At 33.7% G+C, this 19,811-nt stretch overlaps 3 protein-coding genes across 4 annotated transcripts; 2 read left to right on the top strand and 1 right to left on the bottom strand.

Moving 5' to 3' along the window:
• On the top strand, positions 1 to 8,447 carry LOC120344508 (zona pellucida sperm-binding protein 3 receptor-like). 2 transcript variants are annotated; one of them, XM_039413768.2, is made up of 14 exons: positions 5 to 322; positions 717 to 842; positions 1,100 to 1,255; positions 1,511 to 1,729; positions 1,983 to 2,099; positions 3,171 to 3,287; positions 3,881 to 4,060; positions 4,683 to 4,910; positions 5,071 to 5,283; positions 5,757 to 5,954; positions 6,078 to 6,296; positions 6,853 to 7,035; positions 7,565 to 7,780; positions 8,235 to 8,447. In XM_039413768.2, the coding sequence occupies exons 1-14, from the start codon at positions 268 to 270 to the stop codon at positions 8,351 to 8,353; spliced, it is 2,346 nt and encodes a 781-aa protein (XP_039269702.2). In that variant the 5' UTR covers positions 5 to 267; the 3' UTR covers positions 8,354 to 8,447. The 2 variants fall into 2 exon arrangements, with proteins under 2 accessions (XP_077969370.1, XP_039269702.2); XM_078113244.1 differs by lacking the exon at positions 3,171 to 3,287 and having other exon boundaries at positions 1 to 322.
• Positions 8,448 to 10,475: 2,028 nt separating this feature from the next.
• Positions 10,476 to 14,445, bottom strand: LOC144422958 (serine protease 33-like). The gene is made up of 10 exons (XM_078113038.1): positions 14,301 to 14,445; positions 14,093 to 14,192; positions 13,740 to 13,865; positions 13,400 to 13,569; positions 12,940 to 13,069; positions 12,680 to 12,801; positions 11,977 to 12,142; positions 11,671 to 11,815; positions 11,267 to 11,411; positions 10,476 to 10,910 (listed from the first exon to the last, which is right to left on the bottom strand). The coding sequence occupies exons 2-10, from the start codon at positions 14,148 to 14,150 to the stop codon at positions 10,767 to 10,769; spliced, it is 1,206 nt and encodes a 401-aa protein (XP_077969164.1). The 5' UTR covers positions 14,151 to 14,192; positions 14,301 to 14,445; the 3' UTR covers positions 10,476 to 10,766.
• Positions 14,446 to 14,570: 125 nt separating this feature from the next.
• On the top strand, positions 14,571 to 19,505 carry LOC144422863 (complement factor H-related protein 1-like). The gene is made up of 9 exons (XM_078112761.1): positions 14,571 to 14,638; positions 14,934 to 14,956; positions 15,576 to 15,803; positions 15,964 to 16,176; positions 16,650 to 16,847; positions 16,971 to 17,189; positions 17,740 to 17,922; positions 18,625 to 18,840; positions 19,294 to 19,505. The coding sequence occupies exons 1-9, from the start codon at positions 14,571 to 14,573 to the stop codon at positions 19,410 to 19,412; spliced, it is 1,467 nt and encodes a 488-aa protein (XP_077968887.1). The 3' UTR covers positions 19,413 to 19,505.
• The last annotated feature ends 306 nt before the right edge of the window (positions 19,506 to 19,811 follow it).

Raw genomic sequence — 19,811 nt, 5'->3', positions numbered from 1 at the left:
GATAAAGTATATTTCAAATTATTGTACAGCGATAATTAAAAAATATGATGAACCAAATGGCCAAAATTTAGATAAAGAATTCGTTAATTGAAAAATGTGTTTATAATTGTTGAGTCTGAGTTTCAAAATCTAAATTACTCAAATAACTAACTTGGGATCGTTTTGTTTTTTATTGCCGTGTTTTCGAGAATAATTTCCTTGTTCAGCTATATTGAAACAGAAGTCGTACCTAGTCAGAAATTGACAAAGTAAAGACTGAGGGTAGAAATGATCAACCGTTACACGTTTTTATCACTATTTTTTTGTCTGATTTGTATGCCAGGTATGTTTTGTTCTTTATTTTGAGTTGGAAGAGAAATGTAAATCACATATTTCTTGATAAATTTCAACTAATATTGCTAATACTTGAAAATTTACTCAAACATGTACACACAAATATATACTACTTTCACCTAATCTTAATGCAAACCTTTGAACAAAATATTTTGAACTTATGTTTAGTATTTCCATGCGAAAAATATTCTTAAAAACTGATGTGAACTGCATAATGTGAGATATGTCACAAACGAATATTATATGTTAATTACGCTTTCATCTCTAATAGCAACCAATAGGCGATATTCAAAGGTTGAGTTGTTGTTGAATGATTTATGGATTATATCATTTTTTTTAGGTTAGGATGACTAAACACTTTTAAATTTATATATATATTACAGGAAAGTCAACAGCATCATGCCGGACCATTCATCAGTTTGCATGTGAAGACGGCACTTGTATATCAAAAGCAAGAGTTTGTGATGGTAGCCCAGATTGTAGTAACGGAGAAGACGAATTCAGCTGCGGTAATAATGAAAATGGATAATTTTATTAGAACTCGTATAGGAGTTTTGTATGTCGAATCTGGCACTAGGTATTGACTCAGCTAATCCCCTTCTCAATTCTGCCTTTGCATCAGAGTCATTTAGAATATGCAGTGAACAATAACATTATTAAATATTTTTTGCTAGAATCTTTAATTTTTATGTGTAAAAAATACTGTACTGTAATGTAGTATATATTTGCGTCGTGCAAGAGTTATTTTCATTTCATTCTTTTTCAGGACGACCACTGTGCAAACAACGGAATTGGTCTACTGTGCGTGCAAATGGATATCTTTGCAGACAAAGGTGTGATCCGCTCCGTATCAGACAATGTCGGGGTTTTTTGAAACATTGCGTATGTGATGATGAGTGCGGATTCAGCTGTCTCAACGAAAGTGAATATTATAAAGACTTTATCGTGCTCCTCCAGTGCTCCTTCTACGTTCCCACATATTTTACTCCGCGCCTTCTTATCTTCTTTTACTTCCCTGTACTTATCCAAATTCGTCCATCAACTTTCGAATTTTTCCTTTCCCTTCTTACATTTTTGTATAGTCTTTTTTTTTCGGTGATTTTTTATGGTTTGATATTGTCTGAATCCATCAGCCTTGATTCTTTCGCTAATATCATGAAACATATTTGATTACCAGAAACAGGATGTTCTTCCAATCTGCCAGAGATTAGAAACTCCGTCGGCCATGAAATTATTCGTTTCAAAAGAGGGGTGAAAGTTACCGTTGCACCGGGCTCTTTTTATTTGTATCGTGATATGATTAAATACAAGTGTCGCAGGGGAATGAAACTGATTGGCCCACTTCTGAGATGCACATCAAGAAGAACATGGAGCACAAAACTACCACGCTGTGTCGGTTTGTAAAAAAATATACCCTGATTTTTTTGCCCAGTATTATTTTTTTCTATGAATATCATCTCACAATTTTGATTAACATAGTTTGTGTTAATAATGAACAGTTGATTAAAACTCATTTGTCACTTGACATCTATATTTCAGAAATTTTATTTTTGTAAAAATTTCCAACATTTGGAACTATATTAAAATTGTCTATTCCATCTACCACGCCAGTACCATCGATTCATAACATTGCATTTAATTTCTCACAGCGATTTATAATCCGTGCCAGAACAATCGCTGTCAGAACGACGGAATTTGTTTTCCACGCGATGGTGACTTTGAATGTGTTTGCTCACGAGGATATTCTGGTCGTCTGTGTGAAACCGGTGAGACTAAGTCATTACATAAATGATATAAAATTCTGTGCCTGGTCCTCTTTTGAGTGATGATATAATATTTAGAACATGAATTGGAATTCATATATATATGATAACTTACATATATAATATATCCTGATTAATACAGCAGCATCTTTACCCACATATTTTTATGTTTGTAGTTTCAATAGTTCTGGCATAAAACCAATTTTCTTGAATAAAATCAAGTAATGATATAATTGAATTCAAATTGCATTAAGCTTTTGTATATGAATTCTTTGAATATTTGTGAAATTCGGCAAATAAATATCATAAATATTTGTCAGTGGACCTCATATACTAACTTTTCTATGATTATTCTATTCAGCGATTATGATTTACTGCCGATAAACTTATGATCATTTCTTAGCATAGTGATTTTTTAACCTTAGAACAACATTAAAATTGTCCATATATCACATCAGTACCATTTTTTCGTACTGCTTTACTTTATCACCTACGAAGTGGATCTGTGGATGGTTTTGTTATTATGTTGTTGTTGTTAGAATCCTTCTTCTTTTTCTTCTTGTGTGGTAAAAAATCGCTTCTATTTCACTACTGGGCCAATTGCTTTCAAATTTTTAGTGGTAAGAAATTGTTGTCGTTGCTAATTGTTGATGTCAAAGGCTATTACTTTTTATACAAAAATTTCTGTGAGCTCTAGGGGATTCGTTTTCTAATTTGAAGTTTTGGTTTAATGACGTATTTTAAATTAAAAATTGCGCACTGTATGGCGGCTTCTCCATCTCAACCACCGGATATCGGGCTCAGCGAAAGCCGGAAGTTTTTAGTGACGATACGTTAGACTGTCCGTGGTTACTCGAATCATTTGATATTTCGATTCACGTTGGGAGTAGACGCATGAATCATCACCGTAACGTGACCTGGGATAGCTCGCGTATCAGTACCGCTACCGGTAAGTACGGTACGGTAGCTGTTCCAGCCTCCTTCAGAATATGATTTTTGGAGAAATTGTGTTTGAATATTTTGGTTAGGTCTTTGTGTTCATATATTTGAGCATTGCTATGTTGTTTTGAACAGAGATTTTTAATCCGTGTCACAACAATCGCTGTCAGAACGGCGGAACTTGTTCCCCACTTGTTGATGACTTTGAGTGTGTTTGTTCACAGGGATATTCTGGACGTCTGTGTGAAACCGGTGAGACTAATATTGGAGATAGTTATAGTTATTATAATGACGTAAAGTTGTTGGTTTCTTTTTGTAACATGGAACATTCTTCTGAAGGTTGATATAACATACTGCAGTATAAAAGTTTCGTGTCGTTTAGGGAGCGTTACGACCATACGGTCATCGAAGTCAGCTCCCTAACGTCAGGGACATCTCTCATATTGGCGTCCAGGTCAAAATAAATATAGAATTAACGCGATATACCAATTTCCACCAATGAACGTTCACGAAAGCTTCATCTGAGCAACTGAGTGATTTTTTTGGTGCTGGACAACGTCCAACGATGACGTGATCAGGGCAGGAATAACATATGCAAAAGTTGTTACAAAACCCCCACTAGAGTCATTGTCGTGCGGAACAACACGAGACCCCGAACATATTTTTATCTAAAAGCAACTTATATTTTATATATTTAGCAGCAGCAACTTTATCCACATATTTTAAAATTCAAAATTTTCTGAAATCCATGCATAAAACTAATCTATTTAAACAAACAAACACCTTTGGTATAGTCAAGTGTTCCTGTGATACCACTAATTAATTTTGCAATTAATTTTATTCAGAAATTAAATGCTTTAATCCAATACCACCAATAAGAGGATACTTGCTAGAAGAAAAGTCATTTTGGAGACCAGGAGAAGCTGCTACGTTTCGATGCCTCGACGGTTTCGAATTGTTTGGTGAAGAAACGACTGTGTGTACGGGAGACGCAACCTGGACACAGGGAAACAAAGGGTGCATAAGTAAGTTTCACAAAACAGTCGTGCGCAGCCTAATGTGAGCACAACTATAGCAACCACATTTACTAGTTGAAATTATCAAAACCTTGTCTTTGTCAAATGCCTCAATTTCAGTCTGATAGCTGGATGTATTGATGTAATGCGAATAACAAGATATTATATCAAATATATCGACACAAAGGTCCAATTGCAAAACGTGGTACACCCGATTGCCTATCTCACTTACACTGAAGAACATTATTTAATCCTTGAAAAGCTTCAAATACAAATCAAACCCCAACTCCACAGCAAACACCGGTACCGGTAAGGTGCTGGAGAACCGAGTTTGCTTTTCAAAAAGAAGGGCATACAAGCGTGGCAGAGGTTAAGCAAATTGGAATATTTTTGTCTGGATTATCGTGTCCCATGAAACCAAATATTTGCAAAACGGGTCTTGTTTGTCTTTAATCAGATTGGAGCCTCTCTCTCTAAGCTTTCGAAGCCTTATCCTGCAGCACATTTTATATAGCACAACATATTGGAACCAAAAAAATGAACTCAAGCTTTTTTGCCTCGTACCACCGCATAGGTTGTTAATATTTAATATTCCACTTAGTCGTGCATAATTTTTTTATTTTCCTAACAGGAAATATATGTCAATTGGACCAATATGTTCTGCCTGAAGGAGTGACAGTTAGCGGATACTCGCCGATTTCATTGTATTTAAAAACCTTTAACGTTGGTGATACAGTTACTCTAGAATGTGGAGATGGTGAACAAATTTTCCAAAATGAAATTCCTTTTGATCCACCAACTATCGAATGCGATTATGGTGGACTCTGGACACCCACGTTTGACGATGTTTTCTGTGGAGGTAATTTCTACTTCGGAATTATGTTCTATCTCTAGTGGTTACTACCTATTCAATAGCAAACCTAATTAAATCCAACCTTTACAACTATATTGTAGAACTAAAGCTAATAACAGAGCGAATGGAAGTCATTCAAACTATCGATTATCTTCATTAACAACAGCACTTCCGAGTCAATCAGGTTGTGATTATCCAGATATATCCATCTCTATGAAACTCAGAGATTTATCCACAGAAGAACGTATTTCGTATAATGTGGGAGAGACTTTTCAACCATCGTGTGATCCTGGTTATACACTAGCTGGCCCCCCTAGCATAATATGCCGGGAAGACAGTACTTGGTCTACTCTTCCAAGATGCGTAGAAATGGCAACAGGTAATATTCATGTATACTAGTGCTCTTTATCCGAGATTTCTCTAAAACCTAGTGTTCGCAAAACAATTATTGGTGTTCGGCGGCCTATAGGGGTCCTGTGTGAATTTCTCAGTTTTGAATCGATTGTGTGGAGCAACATTTTTCTGCTTTAACAGAAATCGCGCGAATAGTATTCTTGCATTTTCATTTTTGTGACTTTTCATTGTTGTTGTTTAAGTGTCTGATACCAAAATATTTGATAATGATGGGTGTGTTTGTATGATTGGTAATTGAGGTTCCATGATAAGCCCAGCGTATGAAGAGTTCCATAAAGATAAAATAAACGTACAACACTATAATGTATACTTTATTATTGTGTGTTCATAATTTATGAAGATGATTAAATATTTTACATGGTAAACTATTACAAAAATTGACTTCATAACTATAAGAATTGAGCTTTTCACTTTCTCATAGAAACTAACTATTTTTAGAGGAACTCCCACCCGTCGTGAGATGCGACTACCCCGTACTCAAAGACCATATGACAATAGGTGATATTGAAAAACATCTATTATATCTCTTGGGAGATAGTTTGATAGTTGGATGTCAACAAGGATTTCGTATTGTAGGTCGCAATATCATAACGTGTCTTGCCAATGAAAATTGGTCAGAACTACCTCGTTGTGAACGTAAGTGTTTTATAGTAATGGCAGTAACGGTTATTTGAATTGTATATGTGAATCAAATTCTAATTAAATCATATTATATTTATAATTAGCAATAATTTTTTATAAAATTTTATACTTTTTCAGGTATGGGATGTCAACTTTCTTTAACAAATTTATCCGAAGGAATAAAAGTCATAGCACCAAGGCAAACCATAGATTCTTACGAAGTCGGCGATATCCTCCAGATGTCGTGCGTCAATAACACCAAACACGCATTTTCTCGTAGCTTGCAAAAACTGATTAATTCGAGTGTTTGTCTGGAAAATGAAAACTGGAATCCACCGGTGGATGATTTCAAATGCGGTATCGATTGATTCAGTAAAATATAATGTATAATAATACTACAAATAAAAAACATTTCAAATTCTAGTATAAAATTAAAAATCTGCAATATTCAAAATCACCAGAATACGGCTGTACACTACAGTAAAAAAATATTTTCGCCCTCTATTACTTTTACATTCTTTTAAAACTCACCCTTACCTGTAATCACAAACGTGTTTACAAAAAAGTTGCCGAAAAAATTCGATGACAAATTTATTATTGCAAAAGCGTGGATTTTACACGCAGCGTTCTTCGACAATATATATAAAAAATAATGATTATTAAAAATGATTTTTGGGATTTTAATAATATATAGAAGGTGGACATTATTGTTTTTTAAATTTTTAAATGTTTTAACGTACTTTATAATTCCGTGACCTATGCACGTTTAATGGATACAAAATATATGGGACGTAAATAAATAAAAGAGAATCATATTAGAATTATTTCAGCCAATAATGAACTAAAGCTTCTCAAGTCTATTAATTGTGTATCTTTTATGTGAAGTGGCGCTTTGTTTTTATCATTATTTCAGTGCAAGTATGTGGAATTCCTTCATCTGTTGAACGCGGAACCATGATCCTTAACAGTCGGGCAAAAGTTTTCTATCCAGACGAGACGCTGTATCCTAATTGCCCGCCTAATCACAGACATTCTGGCAGTAATCAAATCAAATGTTTAGAAGACGGAAGTTGGAATGAGAAAGTTTCATGCGAGCGTGAGTTAAGTAAATAATAGTCATCATTTAAAGAATAAAAATTTATTTATTGATGCCATTTATAAACCTTCATCGAGGATAGTGATATTCAACCATACCGTAAATTCGATTAATGGCTGAATTCTGATTATATCGCCTGCTTTATGTAAATGGAATTGTGGCGTTAATCTGCCCCTCTAAATAGAATTTGTCTTCTTTCACATTTGTGTGATTAAAAATTGAATTTCAAATTAATTTTAATTATTTCAAATATCTTGTTGTAAATATGCTAACAAAACAATAATAAAGATAACAGGTTCGCACGGATATTCTTGGAATGTCCTGCTAATCAGCGAATCCGATATTGTTTTGCTATTTGTTCAGCCTGTTTTTCGGAAATGATGGAACCTGTTGTTGTTCGATAAAAAAAATACAAAATACAAACACAAAATTCGATACGAAAACAACCTGTTGCTAAAATTTCATGAAGTCCACCATTGAATGTCCGATATTAATATTTAACGTGAATTACTGTAAATGTTCATTTCAGCGGTTGGATGTTGGATAAACAGCGCTATTTTGGATGGTAACGTTACAGTACGGGGTCATGCAGGGGAAAGTTTGAACGGTGTAGAATTTGCTGTTGGTCACGAACTGGAAATAATTTGCCAAATTGAGACTCAAGTTCTTGGTCCTGGTTTGCAACCAACGATAACATGCCAAGGTTTAAATGTATGGTCAAGCGATTACAGGAAGTATGCATGTGGTGAGTAGATTATAATGAGACCTTGGTGGTGTATCGGGAAAATATTTTCTTAGTAAAATTATTCACTTATACAATTTATTCGCCATTTTATCCCATTTTTAAGTCTATTTTTGATTTATTTGTTCTTTCGTTTTATATTTGAGACTTTTTCATTAAGTAATATGTGTTATAACGTAGGTTTTACGTCGATCTGGTTTGCGTCTATGAATTCATGTACCACAGTACATAACAGTACATTTCGGCACGTAACAATGAATATTATTATCCTAATTTCATAGATAAAATTTAAAACTAGCCAACATACAACAGTCTATACATTTAATAAATTTGAAAAGTCATGATTTATGCTGGGATCTCCCGATTTTACATTCATTTATGCAACTCATTTTGCCGCAAATTTATGTTCTTTTCGTTTTAAGTCTTTCAAGTTAATTACTTCCCATTTTATTTTAAGTTTCTGGCATGACTTGTTCCGAAAAATGCTTGTCTCGTGGGGAAATTTGCTCATGTGACTTGTCTTGCCAGAGCAGAGGAGATTGCTGTCCGGATTTTTTCGATTATTGTGACAAATAAAGAGTGATTGTCGTACAGATGACTATTATGCTGAAATGAAACTGTAAATAAAATCTGATTTTTATTATCATGTACAATAATAATGCAAATAAGATATTGTAATTATCTTTCGGGGCTGGAACTGAATTGAGACAGTTAACAAGGTGAATTTAACAAAATCTTCCCTTACCTTTTATCCGGGTTTTTGCACTACTCCATAATGAGCCGGCGTCTTCGTTCATTCGCTCCGTGTTTACAGTTAAGGTTTAATCAGTAAAAGCTTATGTTTAGGCTATTCAAGCTGTTTTTAAATACTGTAGTCAGATTTTATGTGGAATTTTATCAATTTAAATTTTCAACTTCCAGAAATATGTGCACCAAGATGGCGCACAACCTGAACATAGTAGTTGTACGAGGTTGGGGTTTAGGTTGTGCGCCCTATTGGTGCACATACTTCAGGAGCGCCAAAATTTTAAGGTATTCTTTGTTATTAAATGCAGTAGGGGAAAGTGGGAACAGTGAAAATTCAACTCTCATACTCATACTATATCCTGAATCAGGTCCGCGGTTTGATATTTGAATCCGCCTTTCGGCAAGTTACAACATAACTGACAGCGTCAGCAAACGGGCAGCGACCGTGCAGAGCGACGCAAGCAATGAGATGAAATTGGTTTTGGCCATCACAGTTTTATTTTTCTACTTTAGGCTTTCATGAGGACAAACCACTGTTTGGTATTTTTTTAGCTTTAGTCCACTGTGAAATATTCATAACGTTGGCGAGGAGATGTGTTTTCCTAATCTCTACGTGGAATGGTCTGATAATATTTTTTCCTATGGAAAACAATGAAACGGGGTTCAGTGGGACCTGCTCCACTGGGCACAATTTGATAGTGTTTGATCCATTAAGTGCTTAGAGGCATATAGATAGTTTTGTTTTTGATATAGTTTTGTGTGATATTAAAGTATCTTCTTGTGGTGATAAAGTATCTTCCAATGGTCCAGTATAAAATATATTCTAGATTCAAAAAAAATTTTCAGAGTGATTCAGATTCAAAAAGGAAATATTTTGTCTTTGGTCGGAATTAGAAATTATACTTGGTAATATATATTATGTTGGTTTTGTTTTAGTGGAGGCAGTGAACAATTGTTTGATTGATGAAGTCCCACCATTGTTATTTGTTCGTTTTAAACAGCACTCAAACCCCGTATTTGATGTTTATGGCCTTTTTAACAAAGAACAGTCATCGTCGATAATGGAAGTTTCGAACTCATTTTCAATTGGTTAAAATTAGGCATAATTCAACGGTAAAACAATGATTTCATTTCAGATTTAATAATAGGGATCTAAAATATTCAACAAGTAAGTCTACAATGCAAAATCTTCAGATACGAATGTCCCCGAAGTGGTTTTATGTTGCCAATACAGAAAATTTGTTTTGGGGAATTTTTTAAAAAAAGATCTGAAATACTTTTGGTGGTAATGTGCGTTTTACTGGGAAATTTTTCAGTCGCTGGGGTAAATACTACAGACACAATTTCAAATGAATGTGAAAATTACGTAGCTCACAAAATCCAAAAGAAAAAAGTGTCTCAACCTTCCCCACTTTTTCCTAGTTCATGAGGTAGGAAACAATAAAAGTATGCCCGAAATGGTACATCTTGAACTAACACTGATCAGCATAATACCTACATAATTTTCACAGTTCAAAAAATAACGCAACTGGCTTCAAATGCCTTTGTGTTGATCTGTACCACTCAGAAATAAATTTCTCACGACGTTAACTGTTTCACACTGCAGCATGTTCATTCTGCATTCCCATAAACAGCCATCAACCGACCTTCTACCTAAAATATATATATGCCTTGCTAACTTGTCCTTTGTCGGAGAAAAAACTAAAAAACAATCTCTATAATGTATTGTTTAGCTGGAATTTAAATCAAACCAATGACGTATCATCTATAGCGTCGTCAAATTTAGATATTCGCTGCAAATAAATTATAGATGCATCAACTATATATTGCAGCGTTTGGAAGGCATATGTTGTCAAAATGATTTAATTTTTAATTGCCGTGTAAGTATATCATCAAAAACATGGAGAATAAATGTATTTTTCAATTTCAAAGATCTTACAACCAAGCTCTCAATGGAATATAATATTTGATTTACGAATCGAATACCCATTATGAGATTATACTGAACATTACGTTTTTTAATATCTTCAACTATGTGTACTATCATCTTATTGTCACAGAATTAAAGACAAAACGCTGAAAATTGTTTTAATATTTAAAACTATCATCATGAGACGTTTATTCATTGAACCAAATGATTTCATATATATACTATCTACAAATTACAAAATAGTCAAATCATTCATCAATGACAAAGTTAAACAAACTCCGGACTTCAAGTCCAAGTAGTTATGATTGCAGCCTATGAATCCATGATAGTGTTTATCCATCCTGTATATTTCACAACGTTAATATAATATCCAGGATAGTTGAGTGCACATCCGTATCCAAAACTCACGATTCCAACTTGAAACCAACGAGATTGACTCGTTTCAGAGTTCGTCACCTATTTATATATACGTGAAATTTGAAGTTTGCAGTTAACTTTGTATTCGTTCAAGATAGTAGGCTAAGGAAGTAAACTTTCTCTGAAATTTATTTAGTCAATTTGATAATTACGATCGTAATAACGTAGAGAGATTCGTTATTCCAGCATACCAACGTAGGAAGGGTTTAGAATGAAAGAAAATCTAATACATTTGTGCATTTATTGATACTCTCCATCAAACATCAAAATTAAAAGTTGCTAATTTGGTTAAATTTGTGAAAAATTGCTGCATTCTCATGTAGTCAAGTAATACCGCAGTGTACTAATATATCGAATTTTCAAAATTACATCAATTGTGAGTATCCCAGGCTCACCTTTTTAACCAAAGGTCCTCCACTGTCTCCCTGACAAGCATCGATACTCTTTTTAACCTTCGCGGGGTTGCAGCAAATAAAATTGTCAGAATATCTGATATTTCCATGGGTAAGTTTGTTTATATTTTGGATTCCTAGCCAGCATCTATGTGACAGAAACATAAAAACTCAATCTTTGGAAATAAAATATACATATTAAAGCTATAGTGCAGAACCTATTACTACACAGAAAAAGTGCCGTAAAAAAGATTTCTACATTTCAAATAGACTATCTTAATTTCTCACTACTTGGGATTGTATTGAATATGCTCGCTGGTTTGTGATAGTACGAAGGCTTGTAATTGGCTGTAATAACTTTTCATGACCATATTAATTGAAATTTTGCAACTAGAATTTTTTTTTACGTGTACTGATCTACAAGCTTCAGTTCGGCATATTGGAGACGATCCGGAATTTGAAATTGTTGTCTTCTTTGTGTTAGATCTGTTCCTTTGATGTTGCCAAATCCAGTGACAATAACTTTTTCACCAGCAGCTAGCAGTTCAGATTCTAATGTAGAAACAACACATTCATAAAAAGAATGTCAAATAAATTCTAACCAATAATATATACTAAAAGATTTTGTGCACTTGTGGCCATTGGAAAATACACATTTTTCTAACCTTGCAAACACACGTCCATTCATTTATACAAATAAAACCTTGACAAACCATTGATATCCTCAGGCTGGCAGCTCTCATCCTTTGATTCACCGTTTGGGTCTTCATCCCGACAGGGTAAACACACTGGCCTCACATGATACGTAAAGGTTACACCATTTGCATCGCTTTCGTTAATCGCTAGTGATTCTGAGTTTATTCTAGCTCCAAGCTTTATCTGTGAAATATCAATAATATAATGCTTTTTATCTTTGTAATTTTGATTGCTAATCGGAGTTTGCATATGTACTATCTTGGAGATTTGGGAGAGTTGAAAAGTAAAATCAATTGACTCTCAATACAATTCTGTTCTAACTGGTTAATCAATCTAATATGTCAGTTACTAGGGATTACCAAAGCATTGATATATAGACCGCTTTAAACAAGTACATCTGATCAATGAATAAAATCTAATATTGTTCACAAAAGTTATCCAAAAATATTTTTATAGAGCATCAATTTTGGATTTTAATGACACATGAAGCATATTGCATGATTGTGATGATTTTATGTTTTGAATGCTCTATTTTGCGAGACTAGCAGAATGCAATATTTTCATAAAAATCTTTGCATAAACTCTACTGCAGTGTAAGTGTACACAAAGATCTAACAGAATTCACTCCAAAATGGAAGACAAGGCACAGTAATCCAGATCAGTATTAATTTAACCAACAAAAGAATCTTTTTTACTTTACGGTAAATATCTCTAGCTTACCAATGCGATGTCGTTGTCAAGAACTCCATACGAATAGTTTGGATGGATATACACATCTTGCAGTGCAAACATCTGAACAAAATCTGCGACCCCCATATTGGTATTTGGTCTCTCAGACATACCTGAATTTTGAAATATATATTTATATATATATATATGTTTACTTAAATTTCACTATGATATGTTATAGAAAATCCTTGATGCCGCATTTATAATTTTTTGAGACAATTATGAACCCGTGCATTTAATAATTTTCTCACCTAGCGTGACAGCGTAGTCTGAAAGCCATACTTGTGAGTTGTCGTCTGTTCCAAATAAATGCGCCGCAGTCATCACCCATTTACTGCCAATCAAGGATCCGCCGCCTTTAATATACCACTTGCTGAACATCTGAATTGCATCGTCAGTATTGAAAAATTGAAGAACAATATGTATATTATACTGTTTTTGCCCGTAAGAATGCAGATTAGTAGTTAGCGTATCAGTCAGATCGGTCTTTCATACCCTCAACAATATTGTATTGTAAAAAATGAATGGAATGTATGTCATTGATTTTTGTAAACTCTACTTAAATCGACTTCTGCTAAGTATATTTTACCACGAGTGGATAATATGCAACAATAACAAGTTCAACTCATTTTCTCGGGTTTTGGTTGTTTAACTTTTTCAAAGTTTCGGTAATTTTTGAAAACAATCATTAAATTTATACGTTATACTTACAATCGGCGTTCCACCACGCTTCTTACTTGAATATCTCGTTATTATAGCTTGCCAAGGCCACGCACCATCAGGTGAATCTTCGCCTCCAACAATTCTTCCCGATAATTTCTTCGTTTCAACCATACTATGATGTGCTTCCCCAGCTTCCACTTTCCCACATTTTTGAAAGTCTCGAATAAAGATTTATAAAATGACGAAGATTATTATTTTCATTAACTTATGTCAGTGAGCTTGAATATAAGATTCAAAATACTCTTCGAGAAGCAGATAAAATTGATTTTCACAGTTTACGTCATAGTTTAAACAAAAGAAATGATGCAAGTAAGTCCATTGGTCATACCACAATTTTTTTCGTCCTCTCTTCCCTCACATTCGTATTTTCCATTGCACCGTTTTTCATTAGAGATAACCGTTCCATCAGTACAGGTAAATAAAGCATTTGCTTGGTTGATATCTTGACAAAATCCTTTGAAATTTTTATGATCATTATTGCCTAAAAATCTGACATTGATTTGAGATTTGTTTTAATTTAACGTATTGCCATAGAGATAAAAATCTATAAAACTAACCAAGCACCATATATTATAGTTGATCATTAGATTGCATAGCACGTTTTCTTATCATTTTAAATTGTTGATTCTTGCATTAAACATATAATGAATCCTAAACAAAAATGATTTAATATTTACTTACCAAATTTCACCCAAAATAGGAGATGCAGATGCAACAATTTTTTCATGCTTGAATTCATACCGTGAGTTTAAATTGTATTACTTATATGTAGATTATGATGCTGTGAAGTATTTATATTATTTTACTTGTATTAAAAATATTTGAATAGAAGAAACCAACTGTGCACTTTTTATATTAATAAAAATGTGGAAACTTTGCTGTTACCTACCTTAAATCAAGTTATAGATTTTGATTGCATTCGAGGTTGCTTGCTTATAATTGATATGGATCATTGCTCTTGAACGAGTTTCCGTATTGACCACATAATAATTTTCGCAGCTCCCCACATATTTTGACCTATGTCGTATGCCTATGACTTCCTACCGATACGTCAAAGTCCGTACATTTGTCTGACTGTCCTCGCCGTTTTGGTATCAAACTATTACAATTTAATATTTAAATTTAGAATTATACAATATATATGTGATTTTTTTCTGTCATGGTGTTTCAATTGGACCATTATCTATTATCGGCTGATGCGTGGTACAAGATAACAAAACAATACTGGTAAAATAGTATTAGTTATTTCTTCCTGCATAAGCAAATCTGTATTACCTTTCATTTTAAATTTCCAAAACGCTTTTAATAGGGGTTAATGAATCTGATACCGATAATTTGATATTTCGTCTTTCAGAAATGCATGCAAAATTTTTATATATCAAAGCACATGAATTATTTTTTAGTTGAATAAAACTAAATTCCTAAAAAGTTACAACAAATTTTAATTAAATTATCTTGAATTGCTGCTGAGTACTGCTTAAAATTTTACGAAATGTCAGTGTACAACTATATCATTTTTAAGGGATCCCTCCATTATAGTTGCAGGTAGGGGAACTTGCTGATTCTTGTGTAATAGTGCGGATCCATATCTCGTAATCTGTCACCTTTGTGTATATGCTTGGAACGCCCCATGTTGTGCAATCGGTGAGGCCGAAAGAGACAATCCCAGCTAAATACCATCTGCAAGACGAACACTTCTGACACATGAGTGGACCCCCACTATCTCCCTGAAATTTAAAAAAAAGCTTTTTTCACAGAAAAGATATTGCCCAAGTTTTGTTTTAAGACACAATCTTATATAGGTAAGCTTATAGTCAAGCTATCTTTTAGTTTGAAAATTTGAAAAAAAAAAAAAAAAAAAAATTGCATTTTTAAGTACGGAATTCGATTTTTCCCTAAGTTGCGGAAAAAATCAATGTTTTCTCAACAACAAAGAGACTAACATAAACAAATATTTGCAAAACGGGTCTTGTTTGTCTTTAATCAGATTGGAGCCTCTCTCTCTAAGCTTTCGAAGCCTTATCCTGCAGCACATTTTATATAGCACAACATATTGGAACCAAAAAAATGAACTCAAGCTTTTTTGCCTTGTATACCACCGCATGGGTTGTTAATATTTAATATTCCACTTAGTCGTGCATAATTTTTTTTATTTTCCTAACAGGAAATATATGTCAATTGGACCAATATGTTCTGCCTGAAGGAGTGACAGTTAGCGGATACTCGCCGATTTCATTGTATTTAAAAACCTTTAACGTTGGTGATACAGTTACTCTAGAATGTGGAGATGGTGAACAAATTTTCCAAAATGAAATTCCTTTTGATCCACCAACTATCGAATGCGATTATGGTGGACTCTGGACACCCACGTTTGACGATGTTTTCTGTGGAGGTAATTTCTAACTCGGAATTATGTTCTATCTCTAGTGGTTACTACCTATTCAATAGCAAACCTAATCAAATCCAACCTTTACAACTATATTGTAGAACTAAAGCTAATAACAGAGCGAATGGAAGTCATTCAAACTATCGATTATCTTCATTAACAACAGCACTTCCGAGTCAATCAGGTTGTGATTATCCAGATATATCCATCTCTATGAAACTCAGAGATTTATCCACAGAAGAACGTATTTCGTATAATGTGGGAGAGACTTTTCAACCATCGTGTGATCCTGGTTATACACTAGCTGGCCCCACTAGCATAATATGCCGGGAAGACAGTACTTGGTCTACTCTTCCAAGATGCGTAGAAATGGCAACAGGTAATATTCATGTATACTAGTGCTCTTTATCCGAGATTTCTCTTAAACCTAGTGTTCGCAAAACAATTATTGGTGTTCGGCGGCCTATAGGGGTCCTGTGTGAATTTCTCAGTTTTGAATCGATTGTGTGGAGCAACATTTTTCTGCTTTAACAGAAGTCGCGCGAATAGTATTCTTGCATTTTCATTTTTGTGACTTTTCATTGTTGTTGTTTAAGTGTCTGATACCAAAATATTTGATAATGATGGGTGTGTTTGTATGATTGGTAATTGAGGTTCCATGATAAGCCCAGCGTATGAAGAGTTCCATAAAGATAAAATAAACGTACAACACTATAATGTATACTTTATTATTGTGTGTTCATAATTTATGAAGATGATTAAATATTTTACATGGTAAACTATTACAAAAATTGACTTCATAACTATAAGAATTGAGCTTTTCACTTTCTCATAGAAACTAACTATTTTTAGAGGAACTCCCACCCGTCGTGAGATGCGACTACCCCGTACTCAAAGACCATATGACAATAGGTGATATTGAAAAACATCTATTATATCTCTTGGGAGATAGTTTGATAGTTGGATGTCAACAAGGATTTCGTATTGTAGGTCGCAATATCATAACGTGTCTTGCCAATGAAAATTGGTCAGAACTACCTCGTTGTGAACGTAAGTGTTTTATAGTAATGGCAGTAACGGTTATTTGAATTGTATATGTGAATCAAATTCTAATTAAATCATATTATATTTATAATTAGCAATAATTTTTTATAAAATTTTGTACTTTTTCAGGTTTGGGATGTCAACTTTCTTTAACAAATTTATCCGAAGGAATAAAAGTCATAGCACCAAGGCAAACCATAGATTCTTACGAAGTCGGCGATATCCTCCAGATGTCGTGCGTCAATAACACCAAACACGCATTTTCTCGTAGCTTGCAAAAACTGATTAATTCGAGTGTTTGTCTGGAAAATGAAAACTGGAATCCACCGGTGGATGATTTCAAATGCGGTATCGATTGATTCAGTAAAATATCATGTATAATAATACTACAAATAAAAAATAACTACAAATTCTAGTATAAAATTAAAAATCTCCAATATTCAAAATCACCAGAATACGGTGTACACTACAGTAAAAAAATATTTTCGCCCTCCATTACTTTTACATTCTTTTAAAACTCACCCTTACCTGTAATCACAAACGTGTTTACAAAAAAGTTGCCGAAAAAATTCGATGACAAATTTATTATTGCAAAAGCGTGGATTTTACACGCAGCGTTCTTCGACAATATAAAAAATAATGATTATTAAAAATGATGTTTGGGATTTTAATAATATATAGAAGGTGGACATGATTGTTTGTAATTTTTAAATGTTTTAACGTACTTTATAATTCTGTGACCTATGCACGTTTAATGGATACAAAATATATGGGACGTAAATAAATAAAAGAGAATCATATTAGAATTATTTTAGCAAATAATGAACTAAAGCTTCTCAAGTCTATTAATTGTGTATCTTTTATGTGAAATGGCGCTTTGTTTTTATCATTATTTCAGTGCAAGTATGTGGAATTCCTTCATCTGTTGAACGCGGAACCATGATCCTTAACAGTCGGGCAAAAGTTTTCTATCCAGACGAGACGCTGTATCCTAATTGCCCGCCTAATCACAGACATTCTGGCAGTAATCAAATCAAATGTTTAGAAGACGGAAGTTGGAATGAGAAAGTTTCATGCGAGCGTGAGTTAAGTAAATAATAGTCATCATTTAAAGAATAAAAATTTATTTATTGATGCCATTTATAAACCTTCATCGAGGATAGTGATATTCAACCATACCGTAAATTCGATTAATGGCTGAATTCTGATTATATCTCCTGCTTTATGTAAATGGAATTGTGGCGTTAATCTGCCCCTCTAAATAGAATTTGTCTTCTTTCACATTTGTGTGATTAAAAATTGAATTTCAAATTAATTTTAATAATTTCAAATATCTTGTTGTAAATATGCTAACAAAACAATAATAAAAATAACAAATAGGGACAATTGATTGTCTTATAATCATAACGAGAACAATAATGAATGACTGGAATTTGAGCTTATTATTCTAGTCCATGAGAAGTTTCATTCGGTATACTTGACATTTTCAGAACGTTTCGACAAGCGTCAAAACGTTCTAAGAATAAAATCCCTGATGGGAATTAGGAGGTTCGCACGGATATTCTTGGAATGTCGTGCTAATCAGCGAATCCGATATTGTTTTGCTATTTGTTCAGCATGTTTTTCGGAAATGATGGAACCTGTTGTTGTTCGATAAAAAAAAATACAAAATACAAACACAAAATTCGATACGAAAACAACCTGTTGCTAAAATTTCATGAAGTCCACCATTGAATGTCCGATATTAATATTTAACGTGAATTACTATAAATGTTCATTTCAGCGGTTGGATGTTGGATAAACAGCGCTATTTTGGATGGTAACGTTACAGTACGGGGTCATGCAGGGGGAAGTTTGAACGGTGTAGAATTTGCTGTTGGTCACGAACTGGAAATAATTTGCCAAATTGAGACTCAAGTTCTTGGTCCTGGTTTGCAACCAACGATAACATGCCAAGGTTTAAATGTATGGTCAAGCGATTACAGGAAGTATGCATGTGGTGAGTAGATTATAATGAGACCTTGGTGGTGTATCGGGAAAATATTTCTTAGTAAAATTATTCACTTATACAATTTATTCGCCATTTTATCCAATTTTTAAGTCTATTTTTGATTTATTTGTTCTTTCGTTTTATATTTGAGACTTTTTCATTAAGTAATATGTGTTACAACGTAGGTTTTACGTCGATCTGGTTTGCGTCTATGAATTCATGTACCACAGTACATAACAGTACATTTCGGCACGTAACAATGAATATTATTATCCTAATTTCATAGATAAAATTTAAAACTAGCCAACATACAACAGTCTATACATTTAATAAATTTGAAAAGTCATGATTTATGCTGGGATCTCCCGATTTTACATTCATTTATGCAACTCATTTTGCCGCAAATTTATGTTCTTTTCGTTTTATGTCTTTTGTGTTAATTACTTCCCATTTTATTTTAAGTTTCTGGCATGACTTGTTCCGGAAAATGCTTGTCTCGTGGGGAACTTTGCTCATGTGACTTGTCTTGCCAGAGCAGAAGAGATTGCTGTCCGGATTTTTTCGATTATTGTGACAAATAAAGAGTGATTGTCGTACAGATGACTATTATGCTGATATGAAACTGTAAATAAAATCTGATTTTTATTATCATGTACAATAATAATGCAAATAAGATATTGTAATTATCTTTCGGGGCTGGAACTGAATTGAGACAGTTAACAAGGTGAATTTAACAAAATCTTCACTTACCTTTTATCCGGGTTTTTGCACTACTCCATAATGAGCCGGCGTCTTCGTTCATTCGCTCAGTGTTTACAGTTAAGGTTTAATCAGTAAAAGCTTATGTTTAGGCTATTCAAGCTGTTTTTAAATACTGTAGTCAGATTTTATGTGGAATTTTATCAATTTAAATCTTCAACTTCCAGAAATATGTGCACCAAGATGGCGCACAACCTGACCATAGTAGTTGTACCAAGTTG

The sequence above is a fragment of the Styela clava genome, chromosome 5, assembly GCF_964204865.1.
Source record: "Styela clava chromosome 5, kaStyClav1.hap1.2, whole genome shotgun sequence".
Taxonomy (NCBI): domain Eukaryota; kingdom Metazoa; phylum Chordata; class Ascidiacea; order Stolidobranchia; family Styelidae; genus Styela; species Styela clava.
Note: the sequence above shows the minus strand (reverse complement) of the source record. Positions and strands in the feature narration are given on the sequence as shown.